The sequence below is a fragment of the Ursus arctos genome, unplaced genomic scaffold (assembly GCF_023065955.2).
Source record: "Ursus arctos isolate Adak ecotype North America unplaced genomic scaffold, UrsArc2.0 scaffold_27, whole genome shotgun sequence".
In the NCBI taxonomy this organism is placed as follows: Eukaryota; Metazoa; Chordata; class Mammalia; order Carnivora; family Ursidae; genus Ursus; species Ursus arctos.
The window spans coordinates 34,175,103-34,195,151 of NW_026622952.1; the positions used below are offsets into that span (position 1 = coordinate 34,175,103).

A 20,049-nucleotide genomic window follows, 5' to 3' on the forward strand; every position below is an offset into this window, starting at 1 on the left:
TGTGCAGGACAATGCTGGATAAGACTGTCGATCTTCATGTTAGTATTTTTATTCTCCTTTATAATAGACATATAGTTGGCAAAAGCCACATGTCTGTGAGATCCCTGAAGACCACAGCTAACTCAGGAGAGATGTAGCTAGCTTCATCTTACTTCAACGATGGAGATGGAGCCCAAGGGAGACACATCCCAGAGTTAACCCCTTGCTGTTGGCCTTTATGATGTCTTTGGTCAGTTGTTTTATCTTGAGGAGATTTTGTTTTGTTTTTGAAGGGATACTTAATAACACGTTAGATCACACATGCTTATCTAACATGTATTTTTTAGATCAGGAAAGCTAAAGCCAAGCATCCTGTTTCTTGGTAAAAATGGCCTGCTTAATGTATCTACATTGCAGCGTGATTTTTAAAATGCTGTAATTATAATTCTAGAACTTAAGAATTGGAATAGGTGCCAGTGTTTTCTCCTTTATATGGGACATTCCTTTGAAAATCATTTGACACTTGGGCAAAAATTCCATAGCCATATTCTTAAGAACACTGTGTTGAGTCTTCATGATTCAGATGATATAGGGGAAGCTTCAGTTCAACCTTCTAGAGAAGACATTGCAGCTTGCATGACCTCGTCAACCAAGAGAATGCTGGCGGCCATCACAGTGCAGGAGAGAAGGAGCTGTTTTTTCACACAGTAGTTATGCCATATGCCAACATCTGCTGCTGCCATTGGCTCACCTGTGTTTAAGTCCACACCTACAACAAGGTGACCCAGTTCTGAATGTTCTGTTCTCGCTTTAATTTTAATTAGTGCTTCTGGAAAGTCAAAACCAGAGCTCTGAGCAAGAACTATGGGAATAATGAGCAATGCATTTGCAAATGCTTGAACTCCAAGTTGGGCCCTGCCCTTTTACTGGACTCAGAATCAGGGCTTTTCCCATTGCTAGCTCCACTGGCCCAGCAGTGGAGAACATAAGTGGAGAACCACCCAGAAATCAGCCAGAGCATTTTTAACGGCCCTCAGGCCATCTCCTATTGCATCCTTGATTTGAGTGAGGATGTGCTTATTTGGTCCTTTGACCAGTAATGTGACAGAGCGAAGGTTGTTACATTTCCCACTACTGGTGAACTTCTCTTCTTCCAGTGTCTACGCAGAGATGAGACATGCATGTCACCTGCATGTCCCGAACAGTCAGAATTTAGGTCATCAAAAGAATTTAAGGCTACCCCACCACGAGCAAGAGTCAGCCTTTTTATATTTCTCTTTTTAGCTCTGCCCAGAGCTGTTATGCCTTTTTTTGGCAAGAGCATCTAAGGAAAAGGGTCAGTTCCCTTTTGATTAAGTAACAGATCTTTTCTCTGAATCACCACAGACTTTCTTTTTCAGTTCTATCATGTTTTTAATTGTATCTTCAATGAATCTTCTTTCAGCTTTTACCAGTCTCTCTCTCTTCTGAATTCTTGTTTTAAAAAAGCCAGAATTCACTTCCTTTTTTTTTCTCTCATATTCATGGGACACGTTGCACATACGAGGATGTATGAATCTTCCGCTCTTTTTTTTCACATCGGGATGCCATGCCCTTTGGTCCAAAACAAGACTTCTGATGAAGCTCGTATTCATTTCAGATTTGTGTGTCACGTCTGTAACCTCGGCCATGGAAAGGTCAGTCGGTTCATCTTGTTTGTAACGGCCAAAATGGAGGCCGCCGCAGCCTCTGGTGGGACATCAGCATGTTCGGCATGAGCCTTAGTATATAGAGAGATTCTGGCCAAGACACCTGTTAAGTGCTGCCCTATCCCTCTCTTTGCTAACTTTGACTTATTCCAAAAACCGAGGTACCTTTACCTTTGCAGATTCAAATCTGTCTGTTGTTGTTCTGCGATGAAGACCTTCAGAAATGTAGCGATCCCCCTGTTTGATCAGCTCTCCAATGATGAGAACACTGGAAGTGGTGCAGTCACCGCTCATGTCATCCTGGGCTCTTGCTACTGTGGGTATTAAAGAGGCTGTTGCATGTGGAATTTGCATTTTATGAAGCAGCACATTGCCATCTTTAGTAAGCTTGACGTCTCCAGAAAGAAGCATTTTTGTGGTGTCGTTAGGCCCCAGGTTGGTCCTCAGAGCATCCTGCAGCCCCTGGGCTGTGCTAATGTTGACTGCCAATGCTGCCCGGGCTCGGGCACCTTGGCCTTGGAGTTCAGGGTCTTCACAGCCACCGTAGCTGACACAGCAGAAGAAGAGGGAAGGGACCAGGCATGCAGAATGCCCGAAGCCTCGAGTAGCTTTATATTTTATAAAATACAAAGTGATAAAGCATAATAACATTTGATACTTGAAGTCAGCAACCAAAGCTTTGTACTGTGTGTATGTGCGCGCACACACACACACACACACACACACACACACATACACACACATATAAAATGCTATAGAATTGTGGAATTTTTTTTTAACTGGGAAAAGATAGTAGAAATCATGATCTATCCCCCTAATTTTATAGATAAAGGTAACCAAGGCTGAAAGAATAGAATATGTTAAAGATAGAGCCAAGGAATGTACATATGCTGGTTTATGTTCAAAGCAGTATATATATTTATCAAATACAAGAATTTCTTTTTTTCACTTGTATCCACCTAACTATATTATGACTCTGGGTCTTTAATAAATAAAAATGAATTATATATGATATGATCGAGTTTCAGAAATTTTGAGATTAATGTCAGGACACTAATTTTTGTTAAAAATAATTAGTAATTATATATAAAAAATAAAATACACACTTTTGCCGCCCAAACCCAGTCAGCATTCATTAGTTAGTGGACTACGTCCACATACTACATATTTTCCCTACTAGGCAGGTAATGCACGTGCTTACAGATGAAGGTTTTGTGAGCAATGTGTATTTGGCACATATTTTGCATATATTAGAAGTGATTTAGTAAAATATTTGGGTAAAAGCAAATATAGTCAAGACTGTGCGAATGGGAACGCAACAGATTCAGGTAGAAGAATTTTTTATTGGTAAGTAAATTCTAATAATAGAGATTTCACCTCAGTTTTAAGAATCATCATGATTTTCAACAGAAGGGCATATTTATTGTAAACCCTGAGCAGTCTTTCTGAAACCTGAAAAAGATTTGTGAAAACAGCCTGCAATAAAAATCACGCACGCTTCATAAAACAGTACTTGATAGATATCACTTGCACCATTAGGAACTAAACGACAAAGGATGTAATTTCAGTTCGAGCATGCAATATTAATCGAAAGCCTTTAAAACATCTTGCTGATGGGAACTATGACAACGTGACATTGAAGAATTAGGAGCTGAAGACATCTATCTTAATCAGATTTTCAAAGTAAATGCCATAAAGCACAAAGTTGTTTCATTCGTTTCTACATTTGCCCATGTGTCGATGGAAGCATCATTTTCATGTGTGTTGCTTGAAATGCAAAGAGGACAAATTCAGTACCTGATAGTATGAGCTCATTACCCAGGACGTAAGCACATCTTAGCCACCCTGCACGTGCATGGAATTATTTCGGTAATAATGTACATTCTTTCCATCTTTTATGCTAGTGATACATTATCCTCAGCAAACACTCTGATACTAGGACATACTTTTTTTGGGGGGGGAGTATTCGTTATTACAAACTCACTTTGGAAGACAGTGTGGCAAAATCAAGTAAAGATCACGAATATCCCATGATCAAGCAATTCCATTCTGTGTATGCACCCCAGAAAGGCATGCTTTTATGCAACAAGAACACACGAACAAGAACGTTCACAAACAGCATTGTTGGTATTAGCCAACCACTAAATACAACCCACCTGCTGATCAAGAGTAGAATGGATAGGGGCGCCTGGGTGGCACAGCAGTTAAGCGTCTGCCTTCGGCTCAGGGCGTGATCCCGGCGTTACGGGATCGAGCCCCACGTCAGGCTCCTCCACTATGAGCCTGCTTCTTCCTCTCCCACTCCCCCTGCTTGTGTTCCCTCTCTCGCTGGCTGTCTCTATCTCTGTCGAATAAATAAATAAAATCTTTAAAAAAAAATAAAAAATAAAAAAGAGTAGAATGGATAAATGTGACAAGTTTAATTGCTATAATTCTACACAGCCGTGAAAGTTCACCAACTGTAGATATATGTACAACAGTACAGTACACCTTAAAGACATAATGGTGAACAAAAGCAGCCAAACACAATAGAATATATACTGACTTATTCCATTTCCTATTAAGTTAAAAAGCAGTAAAATTAAGCCATGTAATTTATGCGTGCACAATTAGATAATCAAAGCTAAAATGAAAAGCAAAGACATGAATACATCATCAAGATAGTATTTAAAACAAAGGGAAAGGCTGTGCTCAGGACAGGAAGGGCAGGGGGCTTCGGGGATGGCATTTATGTTCTCTTTCTTGACCTAGTCAGTATGACAAGGGTTGATTTTCAGCAATTCATTAAGTTGCACATTTAATTTTATGTACTTTTTGTATGCTTATTGTATTTCCTGATTTTTAAAAGAAATTACTCTTTAAAAGGTAAAACATACTCATGTTTAAAAGTCATGCAGTATTGAAAGAGTACTAAGTGAAAAGCCAGCTTTCTCAGCCCGTAGTTCCAGCCCTCAGAAGTGACATTAAATTAGCAATCACTAAATCACTACATTTGAGATATTTAAAAAAATATTTAGGTGTATATTTGCCTTTATAATTTTAGAAATGAAAATGAAATGTTTTTAAAGACCTCCTTGTAGAAAGAAATGAAGAAATTATGGGCATACGCATATATAAACATCTTCTTTGGCAAAAAAAAAAAAATATATATATATGGTAAAAAAAATTTATTGCTTTATTTGAATAAATGGTGAGAGGATGGAAAATAAGACCTTACATTAAAATAATATTTCAAAGTATATAAAAATACTTTAATATACATTATCTCTTTTAATCGTCTATACGAGAGTGATTATCAACCCCATTGTACACACGAGGAATCAGAGAATTTAGAATAGGAAATTGATTTGCTCAAGTTACACAGTTACTAAATTTTGAACAGGGAACTTGAACCCAGGTGTTAGAGACTGAATGTTTGTCTCTCCCCAGATTCATATGTTGAAGCTGTAACCCCCCCCCATGCAACTGTATTTGGCAATGGAAAATCTAAAGAAGTACTCAAGGTTAGATGAAATAATAAGGGGGAGGCCTTGATTTGATAGTCTTGGTGTTCTTCTAAGAAGAAATACCAGGAGCTAGCTGGCTCTGCCCAGTGAGGACACAGGGGGAGGACACGGGGAAGGCAGCTGTCTGCGAGCCAGGAGGAGGACCCTCACTAGAAACTGACTGCTGGACCTTGATCTTGGACTCCCAGCCTCCAGAACTCTGGGAAAGTAAATTTCTATTGTTGAAGTCCCCCAGTCTGTCGTATTTTGTTATGGCAGCCTGAGCGGACTGCTCTGCCAGGTCGTTTTTTCCCTTCTCTACAGTAAATCCATTCATCTCTTCAATGGAAAATTTTAATAAACTGGCCTGAAAATGCTTGTGGACTCGTGAAAGGAAAGATCAGAAGGTCTGTGAAAGAATATCTTAGTCATCTGCTTTCTTTTGAACCTCTCTTGTGAGAGGAAGGTTTCTAGTGGCAATTAGCATCCTATAGAAAGTCCTAGCCTCCGGCTTCAACAAGTCATGCTTACTACTATTTTAAAAGACACAACAAAGCCTCAGGACATCCAGATCATTTGTCTCCTAAACAATAGTACCTCGTATTTCTATAGTACTTTGCAGTTCTTTTCTTCGCTGTACCATCCTTTCTGTTGGTGCTGAGTCATTATAGCAGTAGAAAAATGTATATTGGGAAGAGGCTTTTAGCGTTGCATACACGCAAAAAATTATCCCAGAATTATTGACAGGGAAGGGCATTCACCAAATATGCAAGTGGCCGCTTAAATGATGACTTGTTTCCCTTTTAATCAAAGAGCATCATTGCAGGGTTTCCACTTAAGATCACTGTCATTGCACATGCCAAGAAGGGAAAGGATACCGTCAGTTCTGTTGAAAATTTTGCATCTACGTAATATTTAATGTTTGCAGTAACGCACTTTTCTGCCTGGAGGCCATCGTGTGATTGTAAGGAAACTTTAAAGATTTTATTCTGTTTCAATGTAAGACATTTATAGTTAATGTGGACTCAGTAAATTGCAGATAACAAATATGAGTTCAAATAATATGCCAGGGGGAAAAGTCAATGGCAAAGTTAGTATTTTGGGGGAAATAAGATCATCAGTGTTGTTGGATACTTTCTGAGTGTTTTCTGATCACTTATTTTTCCTATAGTTGCCGAAATATTCAAAAAACAGAAGTCAGAAAAAGGTTTAAAGTAAACTGAATCTTTTTCCTAAATTGGATAACAGTAATTTTTAAAATGCATTATAACTGTCATCATAACTTTTAAGAGTCTGGTTGGTTTTCTTCTAAGTTTGAAAGTTTCATGCTGGCTTTTTTTTTCCTTTTTCAGTTGTTTCCTTAAGCAATTTTAATATTGAACTCTGAAGTAATTTTAAGTTTGATACAAAATGATTCAGACTATATGTACCTTAAAATGTTACTAGTTACAAGATGTGTAATACAGAATGCTTTATTTTAAAAATAAACATTATTTTTAATATTTGTAACAAGATAATATGGTACGATATTTGTGCCATGAATAAATATGGTCAAAGTCTCATAATACTTAAAGTGAAATAAAGTAATTTTTTACTACGTCCCTTAAATGTTTTGTATGTATAACGTAAGATAATATGGGGCTTTTAATTACCCTAAAATTTGAATATTCATAACACAATTTAATATGTTTCAAGAAAATATTATATAGTACCTAAAAGAATTTTAGAATTAAAAAACTTCAGAATTCATTGCCTGAGCCCACCTTGCCCCCAAACACCATTTTTTTACGGAGGAGAAAAACTGAGCCCCAGAAATTAGTTGATTTATATGAGGTTCTGTTTAGTTAAAGCCAGCACTAAACCCTACGTCTTCTGTTTCCTGTTATAGTACTTTCTTCTATACAAGACATCTTCTTTGTGACAAAGAATATATTATCTGAAAAGCATAGCGAATTTGCATTATTTGGAATATTCGAGTTGCTCTTCTTATTCTTTAAAGCCATCTTGTTACATTGTAATAGCTTTTAGTTGCCATCTAGCCTGTCCTTATCCATATTACAAAATGTGCTTTTTTAATATCATATCATGTACTCCACTTAAAGTCAATGAAATTTAATTGCACTACAATCAAATGCTCATTAGGTAATGAGAGAGGAGTGAAGTAGTCATTGATTTTATGTCACCAGTTCTTTATTGTCGAGATTGGGATAGCTGCTTCCCTTTTTGCTTACTGTCTTAGGTAAAGGATTTTAAAATGGGTAGAAGAATATCTTGAAACATATCCTGAGACATTTTGAAGGAATTTTTATCCAGTTTTCTATGCGTGTATAATAGCTACGTTTTATGTATGCTTCTGTGAGAAATGATTATGCCAAACTAAGAATTCCATAGAGGATGAATCTGTGGCATTACTAGGGTTAAGTACAGTAAAAGATGAACTATTTTAACAAGCCAAAGGTAGCCATGTACATTTGTTTCCATCCACTGAAATAAGTTAGGGTGCTTGACATTTCAGATGAGCTGCACGCTTTTGAACAGCAACGTAGAAGTCAGAATGTCTTCAAAGAGAAGTGACAGCCATTTAAGAGAAGTTGCCTCTTATAAAACATAACCCCCCCCAAAGCTGTCATCCAATAACAAAAAAGACAATAGCGGAGATCATTGATATGAAACAAGAAAGAGATGAGTAAGTCCATGTTCTGTATAATTTGACGGCCATAAACATGGAAAAAGCTGTTTAACTCTAAAGAAATCTCTGTTCTGGGCTTCTGCAACTCTTTCTGGATATATATGGAGCTCCTTTATCCTATCTTCTTTTGCCTTAGACCTACTCTTTCATATTTAAGCACTCTTCGTCTTTCTGGTGCCATCTGAGTGATTTCTTCAGGTCTCTTTTCCTATTCACTGGTACTCTCTATAGTTGTGTCTAATATACAGTTTAAACCATGCAGTAAGTTTCTGATTTCAGTGGCTGCATTTTTCTTATTTATACACATTCTACTTTTTTTAACTTCCTTTTTCTCATACTGTCTTATTCATATGGTTTTAATTTCTTTTAAGTGTTTAACCATTCTAAACATACTTAAGTTTTATCTGATGGTTATATTATCTGAAGTTTTGGGGGAGATCAGTTCTGCTGTCTGTTTTGTCTATAGATTTTGGTTCAAGGTAGATTGTTTCCTCTTAAATTTTGTAACTTTAGACTGTAAATTTATTGAAAGCTGTGTTTTATTTGTGGAAATCCTTTGTGACTTCATTTGAAAGCATATTCTTCTAAAGAAGTTTTACGTTTGTTTCTGCCAGGTGCCCCAGGGAAGAGCATTACACTTTTAACATTAATTTATTGGCTTGAGGTTCCAGAACTACATTGAGAGTATATGCTTCAACCTCATATGACAACCACAGGGAAGCCCAAGCCAGTGGTTAAAATTTCCAGGAGTTGGTTTCTTCCCTATGCAGGGCTTAAGAAACATAGCAAGATTCCTTATTGTTCCATTTGCCATGAGATTTTTAAGTCTACTCTTAGACTGAGGGTATAGCACTTCAGAGGGTCCAAGCCTCATATATGTAGGGGTCCCAGTAACAATTGACGTATTAGCTCTTGTTTCTTTGTTGGACATTAGAAAGGTTACAGAGACAGGCAGATCTCCTCAGATCACCTGCTTTGAACAATTTTTCTCTCACCTCGGTTTCTGGCCTATTCTTTCCTTTCAATTCAGTTATATTAACCTAAAATGTAAGTTGAACTGGTAGGCTGAGACTGTTGGCTGTTTTGTTTACTGTTACATCCTCAGTGCCTGGAACAGAGCCTGGTAACTGTTAGACACTCAATTCTTATACTAAATGAATCAATCCAAAAGGTATTTATCATATTTTACCCAGAACTTCCAGCATTTTATGACAGGGGAGTTTATGGGTCATCCAGATGGCCACATGGTTTGAACTAGAAAGTGCAGTGAACTCTCAAAGGAAAAGAATGCAAAGATTTAAAGTCTTTAAATCTTTCTTCTAATCCTCATTTCAAGGTATGACCCTAAGGAAACTAAACCAAATTCTCACTAACTCAGTAAGTACAGTAAGTCGGTTCATCTATGCTCACTGAAATTATACCCTCTGGTCTTTCTTTTGTATCTTCTAAGGTTTCCTCTAATTTATCTCTAAGGTTTTCATACTCAAATGTCTTTATATAAATTATCTTGCAATCAGTTGTCTGGTCATGAAGGTGATAAGAACAATATTGTTTATTTATATAGTATTTTATGGTTTTTAAAGCACATTTTAAATTTTCATTTGATTTGCCTGCAGCTTTGTGAAATGTCTAAGTGACGGATCATTTGTGGTGGAAGTTTTTACACATGCCATATTTTAACCAAAGGCTTGTAGAGGTGCGTCAGTGAACAATTCACTTTCAAAGACCTGTCTTATGTGAGAATCACTAGATAAAATAACGAACCAGAAGAACACATGTATATGAACGTAATTTTCTGAGTGAGGTGAGGCCTTTCTTTTCCAATTTCCCCTTTACCATTTTAGGTGGTTATCTTATTAGTACAGCATTGTGGGGGGAAAAGGAGAGGAGGAGTCACCCTGAATTTCTAAGTATTTGTGCTCTAATATGAGCTCCACTGAGGTGTGGTCTGACTCAAAAGACGTATTTCCTTAACTCAAATTTTCCCCATTTATAAGGAAAAGTCTTGCTACTTAACTTTTTATCCTCATAGGGAAATAATGACAGCTAAATGTCTAGGTAATGAATATATGAGATTTTCTGAGCAAAGGAAAAAATTATGTATGATTTACTATTTTCAATGTCATAAAAATTTTTGAATATTTCACCCTTCCTATTAGCTCCTGAAATGTAGCCAGATGAAGGAGATGCTCTTACCTAAATTTACCATCGGAATTAATTTCCATAAGGCCACAGAGTTAGCTAATAATGGAACACAAGATTAGGCTAAATCCAAGAATTAGATGAGGATTTTAAAACTCAAAAGCTAACTATGATTTGGTCCTTGTACATTTGGAACATCTACTCTAAGCTCTGGTCACTACCGTTAAAACTAATACGGTAATAAAATGTACAACAAAAAGTTGTATATGTTTTCTTTTGGTGACCTGTTTAAAGGAAAAGGTCAGCTTTGAAGAAAATTCAGGTTTCATTTGCAATAGGTAGGAGAAGATTAAAGATATAGCCAGGAAGTGAAGTGAGAAGGAACACATTTTGTGATACAGAAACAAGGGCGTTAGCCCCATCTTTGCTAGTCATCAATAAATGGGTTGGCTCCATCTAAATGTTTGTCTAATTCAACATGGTCTGTGTATCATAGCGCTAAACTGTTAGAGGACCAGAACCAGGACTATTCCTTTATTCAACTTGCTGCTGGTGGTGTCCAGGAGGACACAAGCCATAGGCAAATGACTGCCTAGAAGGTGTTTTGTCTAACAGCACTTCTCTGGGGCTCAGTAAAATTAAAAATATTTTTGTCCTTTTGTATTTCTCTCTCTCTCTCTCTCTCCTCGCTCTCTTCCTTTCCTCCCCCCACCCCATTTGTCTTTTATTACCAGATTTTACTCAGATTACAGACAATTGTTTTAATGCAACACAGCTGTCAGCTCTTCACTCCTATCCTCCTTGTGAAGTAGAGTATTTCTTCTCTAGGGACCTTTGCTGCCCCACACCTGAGATCCAGGGAAGGAAGAGGACAGACACATGAAGGGAGTGTGTGGGACAGAGCAGTTGGGGTGGCTGTGGTGACACCTGCTCAGTCTCCCCCTCACCTCTCACCTGATACTTTCAGCCCCTCCCACACGAACAGGCACGCGCACACACACGCACACACATGCAGACATGCACACACACAGCCATGCACACACACACACATGCAGACATGCACACACACACATCCATGCACGCACACATTCATGCATACACGCACACACACAGCCATGCACACACACACATGCAGACATGCACACACACATCCATGCACACACACACATGCAGACATGCACACGCACACATCCATGCACGCACACATTCATGCATGCACGCACACACACAGCCATGCACACACACACACATGCAGACACGCACGCACACACACACATCCATGCACGCACACACACACATCCATGCACACACACACATGCAGACATGCACACACATCCATGCACGCACGCACACACACACATCCATGCATGCACGCACACATGCAGACGTGCACACACACAAGGATATTTTAATCCCCCAGCTTTCCTATTTGGGAGTTCATTTCCACTGTGTTCCCCAAAGACCATAGCCCAAGGCCGTAAAGCAGAGAGGCACTGGGGCTGAATTGTACATAGCAGTCTGGAAGCTGCTTTTAATTTAAAAAAAAAAAAATTCAAACCAGTAAATATGACCAGATATGTTTTTAAAAACCATGTGTGTCCCCCACCACCACCTTTTAAAAATTCTTGATTTGATTCTGTGGTCACACTACATGGAAAAAAGAGACTCAGGCTGACTTCACAACAGTGAGATAAAATTCCCTCTTCTGTGGGGACTGGCAAGAAATGAGTTTATTTCTGATTCTTACGGTGTTTCTGATCCTTGCTTTGGTACCTGTTAAAGGAAGAACTTTCCTGTTCAGGCATACTTGATTGTGTGTCCTTGCATCTTGTGATAATGGTACTGATTGCTGACAATGCTTCTCAATTACAGTTGGTCCTTGAACAACATGGGTTTGAATGGTGTGGGTCCATTTATACGGAGATCTTTTTTAATAAATGCAGCCCAGTGTTGTAAATGTATTTTCCCTTTCTTACGATTTTAATATTTTCTTTTCTCTAATTTACTTCCTTTAAGAATACAGTATATAATACATATAACATACAAAATATGTATTAATCGGCTGTTTTGTTATTGGTAAGACTTCTGGTCAACAGTAAGCTATTAGTAATTAAGTGTTTTGGGGAGTCAAAAGTTATACTCGGGTGTTTTACTGCATAGGGGGTCTGTGCCCCTAGCCCTGTGTTGTTCAAGGGTCAGCTGTAGTGTTTTCCATCATGACGTTCTTCCCTGAAGGGAGTTCTTTCTTTTCTACCATGAATAAGTTACTATTTAGCACTTGCTGTATGTCAGACACTGTATCTTTCAGATCCTTTAACCGAGCAGTATAAAATAAATGAAGCTCAGACTGATATATAACTTATTCAAGAACATATGCCACTGAAAAATAAATATCCATATTATTGTCATCTGTCTCTATGGTGCCTTTCACCTCAATGATCGTAATAGCATCGTTGCTATTTAGGAGAAATTGTCTCTACTTTCTTTTCTTCCCCCTGCAGAGTGCCATGAACACGCCTTCCATTTGCTTGGAATTGGGTTTTATAAGTTGCTTAAACTGGATTCTGTCGCCTTATCAGAGAGCCTCCATGGCTCCTAACACCTTCCTGGTTTGTCAACACACCTCACTCAGTGCATGCTGGGATCCAAGTCATTACCCCATGTTAGCGGGTTCGAGGCGACAGCCTGAAATGACACTGTTGGGCTGTACATTCTTTGGTGGCAGAGGGCTGAGCAAAATGACCGAAGTCTTACCTAGCTAATATTCATCATTAATATTATGTGAGTTTTAAAAATTATCTGCTATAGGGGCGCCTGGGTGGCTCAGTCAGTTAAGTGTCTGCTTTCAGCTCAGGTCATGATCTCTGGTTCTGAGATCGAGCCCCATATCAGGCTCCCTGCTCCGTGGGGAGCTTCTCAGTCGGCTTCCTCCTGTCTCTCTACCCCTCCCCACCACTCATGCTCTCTCCCTCTCTTTCTCTTTCTCTCTGTCTCAAATAAATAAATAAAATCTTTTTAAAGTTTTTTTTAAATAAAAATAAAACTTATCTGCTATGAGTTATGTTTATCATTTAAAAACAAGCAGCTGCTAAGCTGTCATGAAGTTATATGAGCAATAAGAACTTGAAAAAAGTCAGGCAGAAAGAAAGTGTAGTGAGTAAAGACTCTCGTTGAGCATAATACATAATTTCTAGTAAGCATAGTGCAAAGAACTTTATTTAAAAAAAAAGGAGGAAGAATATTTTGAGAAAATAACCTACATCTTTTCTAAAATACCTAATCTGGAACATTTCTAATCATAAGCATAAGCATTTCTAATCATAAGTTTTAAAATACAAGGAAGACATATAACTGTGTTTGGTAAGCCATAATATATATTGTTTCATATCTTATAGGTTTATATTTTGTATATTCGTATTTATCTTATGTAATCTTTCCATAATTTTCACCCCTTAAAAGGTAGATTTTGAATATTGGAACATCTGCTGCAATGTTTTCCTAAAACCTGATGTCTGGGGGAAATAACATGGCGCCCTGCCTGTACGGGATGAGCCCCGAAGGTTCCATTATTGCCTAATTGTTACCAATCAGTCAGCACATTTCTAGGAGTCTTTGAAGTCCAAGGCTGAGTGAAGATATTGAAGAGTCCAAAGAAATTTAAGTTAGAGTCCCTGCCTTTCAGGATCTAAGAACTGAGTTGAAGAAATAAGACAGGTTGCAAATTACCTTGCAATTAAACGTGCTATGGGCAGGCTCTGCTCTTTGCCACCTCAACATTCTCTTCATTGAATTCTTCACAAAGTATTCATTCGTCAAATACGGATTGAGTGAATAAATATTTATTACTGACCACATATCTATCCCTCTGTGCTTCTTAGGGGTTCCAAGGTGAATTCGATGTGAATCCCTCCCATAGAGTCTAACAGGAGACATGAGACCTATAAAATTAATTGTAATAGGGGAGATGAAAAGAGCCATGAAAAAGGCACAGATAAAGTACTCTAAGACTCAGAGAAGAAATAACTGATTTCTACTTGAAGAAAACAAGTGTCATCTTTCTTAGAGCTTGAAGTATGTAGGATTTGGGTATAGAAAGATAGAGGAAAATGTCTTTCCAGTTAGAAGCAAATATACTTGTATGGAAAGGTATGAGGTATACAGTGGGTACAGCAAGCTAGAACAAGATACATGAAGGGGCTTCATGAGGGAAGCATTTGCAAAAATATCTTGAGGGCTAACTGAAGAAACATGACATTTGCCTTTAGAGAGTGCACTTTGTTTTGTAGGTACCAGGAAGCCATTTGGAGTTTCTAAGAAGGAAAATGGCATATTCAGAGCTATGTCTCAGGAACATTAAACCTGGTAACTCTGTGAGGTCTAATCACCCCCTTTAACTCAGAGTCATTATATCCAAAACTTTCTCAAATCTCCGGAAAGCCTGTATCAATCAATCTGCTTAAAGCAAAGGCTACAGTTGATGTTTTGGTTGTTCTTACGTGGATCTGGTCACAGGTATTAGATTCTAAGTGCTTGTCACCAAATCTAGACCCTATTCTGTTTCCTTGTGTCCATTTCTTTTTTCTTTTCTTCCTTTTTTTTTTTTTGTTTTTTTATTTTTTTCTTAGTAGGGCAGTGGCAGAGGGAGTGGGGGAGAGAGAATCTTAAGCAGGCTCCACACCCAGCACGGAGCCCAAAGCAGGGCTCAGTCTCACAACCCTGAGATTATGACGGGGGACAAAGTCAAGAGTCAGACGGTTTACCAGCTGAGCCACCCAGGCTCCCTTCCTCGTGTCCATTTTGAACCCAGGTCATAGTATTTTCCCTGGATATTCAGCTTTTCTTCCTATGAGGACTTAAAAGAGAATTTTCTATTTTCAATACCAGTAATAGTTAATGCTTTTCTCAAGCAAACGTTGTGATCTTAAAAACATCCCAAATCATGTAACTGATCATGTTTCCCTTTTTGTGTTGGCAACTAGATAAATAATTCAGAGCCAGATTTGTATCCTACTTTAAAAATGTACAGAACTGAACAGCAGGCATTTTGTCCACTCGCTTTAGATCTGGCTTTAGCTTATCTTTCCCACTTTATTTTCTTTTATTCTCCCTTTCTTCCTTTCTGTGTGTGTTTAATTTTCTTTTATCTGGTTATACTTCATAAATTTATGCTGTCTTGAATAAGTTGGTATAGATACATACTTCCACTACTTCTGGCATCCTGTAAGCCCAAATCTCTAGAGGTAGCATGCACGTCCAAGTGAATCCTCGGATTTTGCCCCTGTTTGTGGACCTGCTGCAGAATTTAAATTTCTGGCCATCCACCCCATCTCACTCAGGCTCTGCATTTATTCTCTTCCATCAAATTTTAGATTGAATCTAGCTTTCATTATCTCGATTTGTTTTATAGGGAAACCTCATGATTATGTAGTCAGATCAAAAGAGGTCCCAGCAGACCGAACACATCGTTCTGAAGTAACCTGGCTAGACAGTTAAACAGGGCACGGATCTTTGCACGATATCTTGTTCATCGTAAGTTCTCGACAGATAACTTGCCAAATGAATGAGCGAACCATGGTACTAATTATTTTTGAAACCTTAAATGGAAGTTTTTTCTCACTGTTTCAGAGTAAGAATCTTTTTTTAAAGATTTATTTATTTATGTGAGAGAGAGAGAGCGCGCGCATGCATGTGTGAGTGGGGGGAGAGGCAGAGAGAGAGTGAAAATCTTCAACCGGACTCTCTGCTGAGCATGGAGTCTGACGTGGGGCTTGATCCCAGGACCCTGATAGCATGACCTGAGCCAAAACCAAGAGTCAGCCGCTTAACCAACTGAGCCACCCAGGCACCCCAAGAATAAGAATCTGAAATTCAACGTATTCAAATATGTAACGATGACAATAGATCTTAAAATCATTTCACCTTCAAGAGCAATCTTAATATCCATGATACGTTACCATTACACAGTACTGTCACTTGTTGACTTAGCATATCTTTGGAACGTAGAGGCTTGATAAATGTTTGTGGGCTGAGTGACTCAGTGGATGAATAAATGAATGAATGAGTGCATTTCACTGAATCCATAGATTAAACTAATATCGAGATGGTACTGTACTATTTCCCACATTCCAAATGGGAAAATTGAGGCTCACTATGGTGATCCCTGACAGAATTAGAAATTAAATTTGGTATCAGCTGCTACTATACATGGCTCTCTCCTCTAGTTAATATAATATCCAATACATAATTTATGTATAATATGTGTAGCATAATTCCATTCTTTCATGGAGCCATGCTTAAAAACATGGAGTCATGTGACGTTTCCCTCTACTTCTTTTTAGACACGATCTTAATACTTTTCCCTTTGAAATGTTTCTGTCTTTTCTTTGTTCCCATTGCATTGACACCAACCTAGTTAAGGCCCTTGGCTTGTTGTAAAATAAACATATACATGCATATATATATATATACTTATAGACATACATATAGGTATGTATATATTTATAAAAGCAGCTTTTGAAATACTCCTTAAAGACATCCATAGCGATTCTAATCATATGCACGAATGCCGGGGAAGACAAAACTAATTAATTATATGATACCTGAATAATAAATCTTCTTTGAGTTTTGAACTATTTTTTTTAAAGATTTTATTTATTTATCTGACAGAGATAGAGACAGCCAGCGAGAGAGGGAACACAAGCAGGGGGAGTGGGAGAGGAAGAAGCAGGCTCATAGCGGAGGAGCCTGATGTGGGGCTCGATCCCATAACGCTGGGATCACACCCTGAGCCGAAGGCAGACGCTTAACCGCTGTGCCACCCAGGCACCCCTGAACTATTTTTTTTAACACAATTAAAACTCTATGTGCTAGTTTAGCCCTCTCATTCCCTCCAAGGGTACTTGCAATTTAACCGAGATGTAGATACTCTTTTAATTTTTCATAAGCACCAAAGCAATGGGCCAAGTAAGATTTCTGTAGTTTCTGGTACAGGGATCCTCAAGCAAGAAAGTTTTATTTCATACATTTAGATGTTGTCTCTGTCCCTCATTTCAAGAGTAAGAAATTATTGGGTGTTAAGCGATAGTATATGGATTGTTAGAGACCATTAGAAATATGTAGTAATTACTGATATTATGTGCTATGGGAGGAGTTATTTTAATTATTGTATCCTGTAAAGAGATTTGATAATACATGTTCAAGCTATTACATAATAGTATTCATTTCATGCAAGCAGAATTATAGTGTTAGACTCTATTTGGCATAACAACAACTGCTGGAGTTCACACTGCAGATGAAAGATAGTCCCTGTGTTTCCTATCCTATTTTAATACGTGCATTTATATTAATAACATGATTTACTACATCACTTTAAAATTATATTGCACTTTGAACTGCATTTAGTCAAAAATTGGCATCTTCTATGTGTGGAACCATGATAAGTTTAGTATTAAATTAGGGAGTCATCTGTCTGTTTGTTACAATGTGGTTATTTGTGAATTCTAGCGTGTCCAAAGCAGGTAATGAGATTGAAAAGTCAGTCTCATGTTACACTGATTTGTAAATTTTAACTTACGACTTACTAAGTTTTGGGGAATTTTCCCATGGTTCTAACCTAGCATTGTGTTTATATTTTCAAGTTGCTGGGTCCCTTACGATTGTGGTTTAGAACAAAATATTTGTACCATTGACATAGTGGCATGAGTCGCTCTGGTCACCTATGACTTACTCCAAAATGTAGTTTTACTGCATACTGTGAAATTGGAAAATCCGTTCTGTGTGTGTTCTAATGGATGTAACGGTCATTAAGTATATGAGTCTTTTGACGTCGTAATCAGATGTGATTCAGTCTGTTAAATATCCATGAAACAACATCTGCTTCACAGAGTGACCTTCTGCTAAAGAATACTTAGCGTCTATTAGTGGATCGTAATGCAGATCCGTGTTATTTGAAATGCACTAAACTAGAGTAGTCTACTGCTGTTTAGCAACTAGCTTGTAATAATTTATTGCAGTTAAATAAAGCTTAAAAAAACTCCATTAAATAATTATAGGGATTATATGCATTTCGAAAACCTTTGTGTTCTACTGAAATTACCCATTTAATTTCAGGGTTGGTTTGTTAAAAAAAGCTGAATTCTAAAGGCACATTAGGGGAGCTGTCAGATACTGTTTTCTGTAGGTGTTAATAAAACCAGATGAAAAAAATCTGAAACAAATTAAAACCAGAACCAATTTTACCATCTGTTGTATATTAATTAGTACTTCGTGTATCAAGGGTAAACTTGCTCTTAGAGAATGTCACTGAACACCCGCTTAATAGAATAATATGCAAATGTTTTAGGTTATGGATTTAAATGCAGTTTTTAATTCTAATTCATCTGCAGTGGATCCCCCAAGAAATTGGTGGTGTGTGTAGCTATGTATGTACATATATAAATATATATGATGAATTTCCTTTGCTTTTTTCAGAGCAACCTGCAAACAACCAAGGCCAGCCCACTCTGCAGCCTTTGCCACCACCCCATAAGCAGCACCCCGCACAGCACCATCCGTCCATCACTTCTCTCAACAGAAACTCCCTGACCAATAGAAGGAACCAGAGTCCGGCCCCGCCGGCTGCTTTGCCCGCCGAGCTGCAAACCACACCCGAGTCCGTCCAGCTGCAGGACAGCTGGGTCCTTGGCAGTAATGTACCACTGGAAAGCAGGTAACCCCTCTGTGGGAGACTCTCAGATCATCTGACTGTTAGGACCGCACAATGTGTCTGCTTGGGGAGTGCATATCCTGCCATACTCAACACACCGTGTTGTTTTAACATCGAACATTTAAAGATACACTAGCCTCACCCTTTTCTTGCTTAAGAAATGTACCATACTTATTATATAATCTGTGTTTTGTCTTCTCTGAGAACAGCTCCAGGTTACTGGTAGTTTTTTAGTTGCTGGGCCCGTGAACTTTCTCGTCCTTTTCACATAGTGTGTAGGCTACAAGAGGCGAGAATAACTGCCTTCAGTGAATATCTAACTTACTGCTGTTTTTTTCCCCCTTATTTACAAGTTATCGGGCATGTCGAAGAAAAGATGGAGATGTAGGATGTGATTCTGGGTCCCATATGTAGCTTGATCCAGTGAACACGTTTAGCAGAGACTTGGTTCTAGACATCCTTCCTTTCACAGGATACGTTGTGCCCGTTACATCATAAAATCATAGTGGATTCCTAAGCAGGAATAGTGAAGCACAAGTCAGGTGACCATTGTGAAGGGTATTTGAGTTTCTTGCCATGGAAAGGAGATGGGACCTACTCTCTAAAGTTTCTTCCAGCATCATTTTCAAGACATCCCACTTGTTCTTAGACAGTAATATTAGACGGTAAATTCTTCCTTATGATGAACTGAGATCACTAACTCCTGAAACTTCCATCCTCTGTTGTAAACCGTGCGACTCGAATTCTGACACAATACAGTCCTCTTGCCCCGTTTCTGTGTGGTGGCCCATGGGCTGCTCTCAGTCTTGTGTTCCAGAGGCTTCCCCAGCTTAGTGTCCTTTTCCTGTACACCTCCCGGTATTTCAGTGAGGTTCTTAAGACTTCTGACACGGGTTGGCCCACAGGAAGCAAACTGCTCAGAGGAAAGCGTAGGTCAGGAAGAGCTGTTTTGAGTTAATCCATTGCATTGGTAAATATCTCCAGGCACAGAAAAATTTTACCTTCTTTCTTCAGACACAACCTTGACAGTCAATGTCTTCTTTATACCATGTACCGCACAAGCCAAGTATGGTGTCCCACCTCACTGGCTTCCCGCTGACAGCTTTGTGACGAAATTCCCCAGACATTCCTGTCAGTGCTTATTTCTTTTCTGCCCTAAGCTTCCATTAGGCTCAGGGAAAAAGAATCATCACCACATAAAATCCAGAAAATAGAGAACGCTGGACCCCGGGGGAGAGTATCCCCCCAAAACGCCCTGTCCCATATTCCCCTGTAATGCCAGCATTTAAATTAGCTTCTGGATGAAGAAACAGGCTTCACAACGAATAAATACTGATTTTTTTTTGCCATTAAATGCATGAT

At 38.5% G+C, this 20,049-nt stretch overlaps 1 protein-coding gene and 1 pseudogene across 5 annotated transcripts in view; one reads left to right on the forward strand and one right to left on the reverse strand.

Annotated features, from left to right (window-relative positions):
* TENM3 (teneurin transmembrane protein 3) overlaps window positions 1-20,049 on the forward strand; it is a 1,574,093-nt gene that overhangs the window by 1,372,767 nt on the left and 181,277 nt on the right. For all 5 annotated transcript variants that reach the window (XM_057303360.1, XM_057303361.1, XM_057303359.1 and 2 more), the window contains one exon: window positions 18,453-18,690. In XM_057303360.1, the coding sequence (XP_057159343.1) occupies window positions 18,453-18,690 (238 nt within the window). The remainder of the gene's footprint in view (window positions 1-18,452; window positions 18,691-20,049) is intronic.
* Window positions 585-5,818, reverse strand: LOC113262236 (T-complex protein 1 subunit zeta-like; annotated as a pseudogene).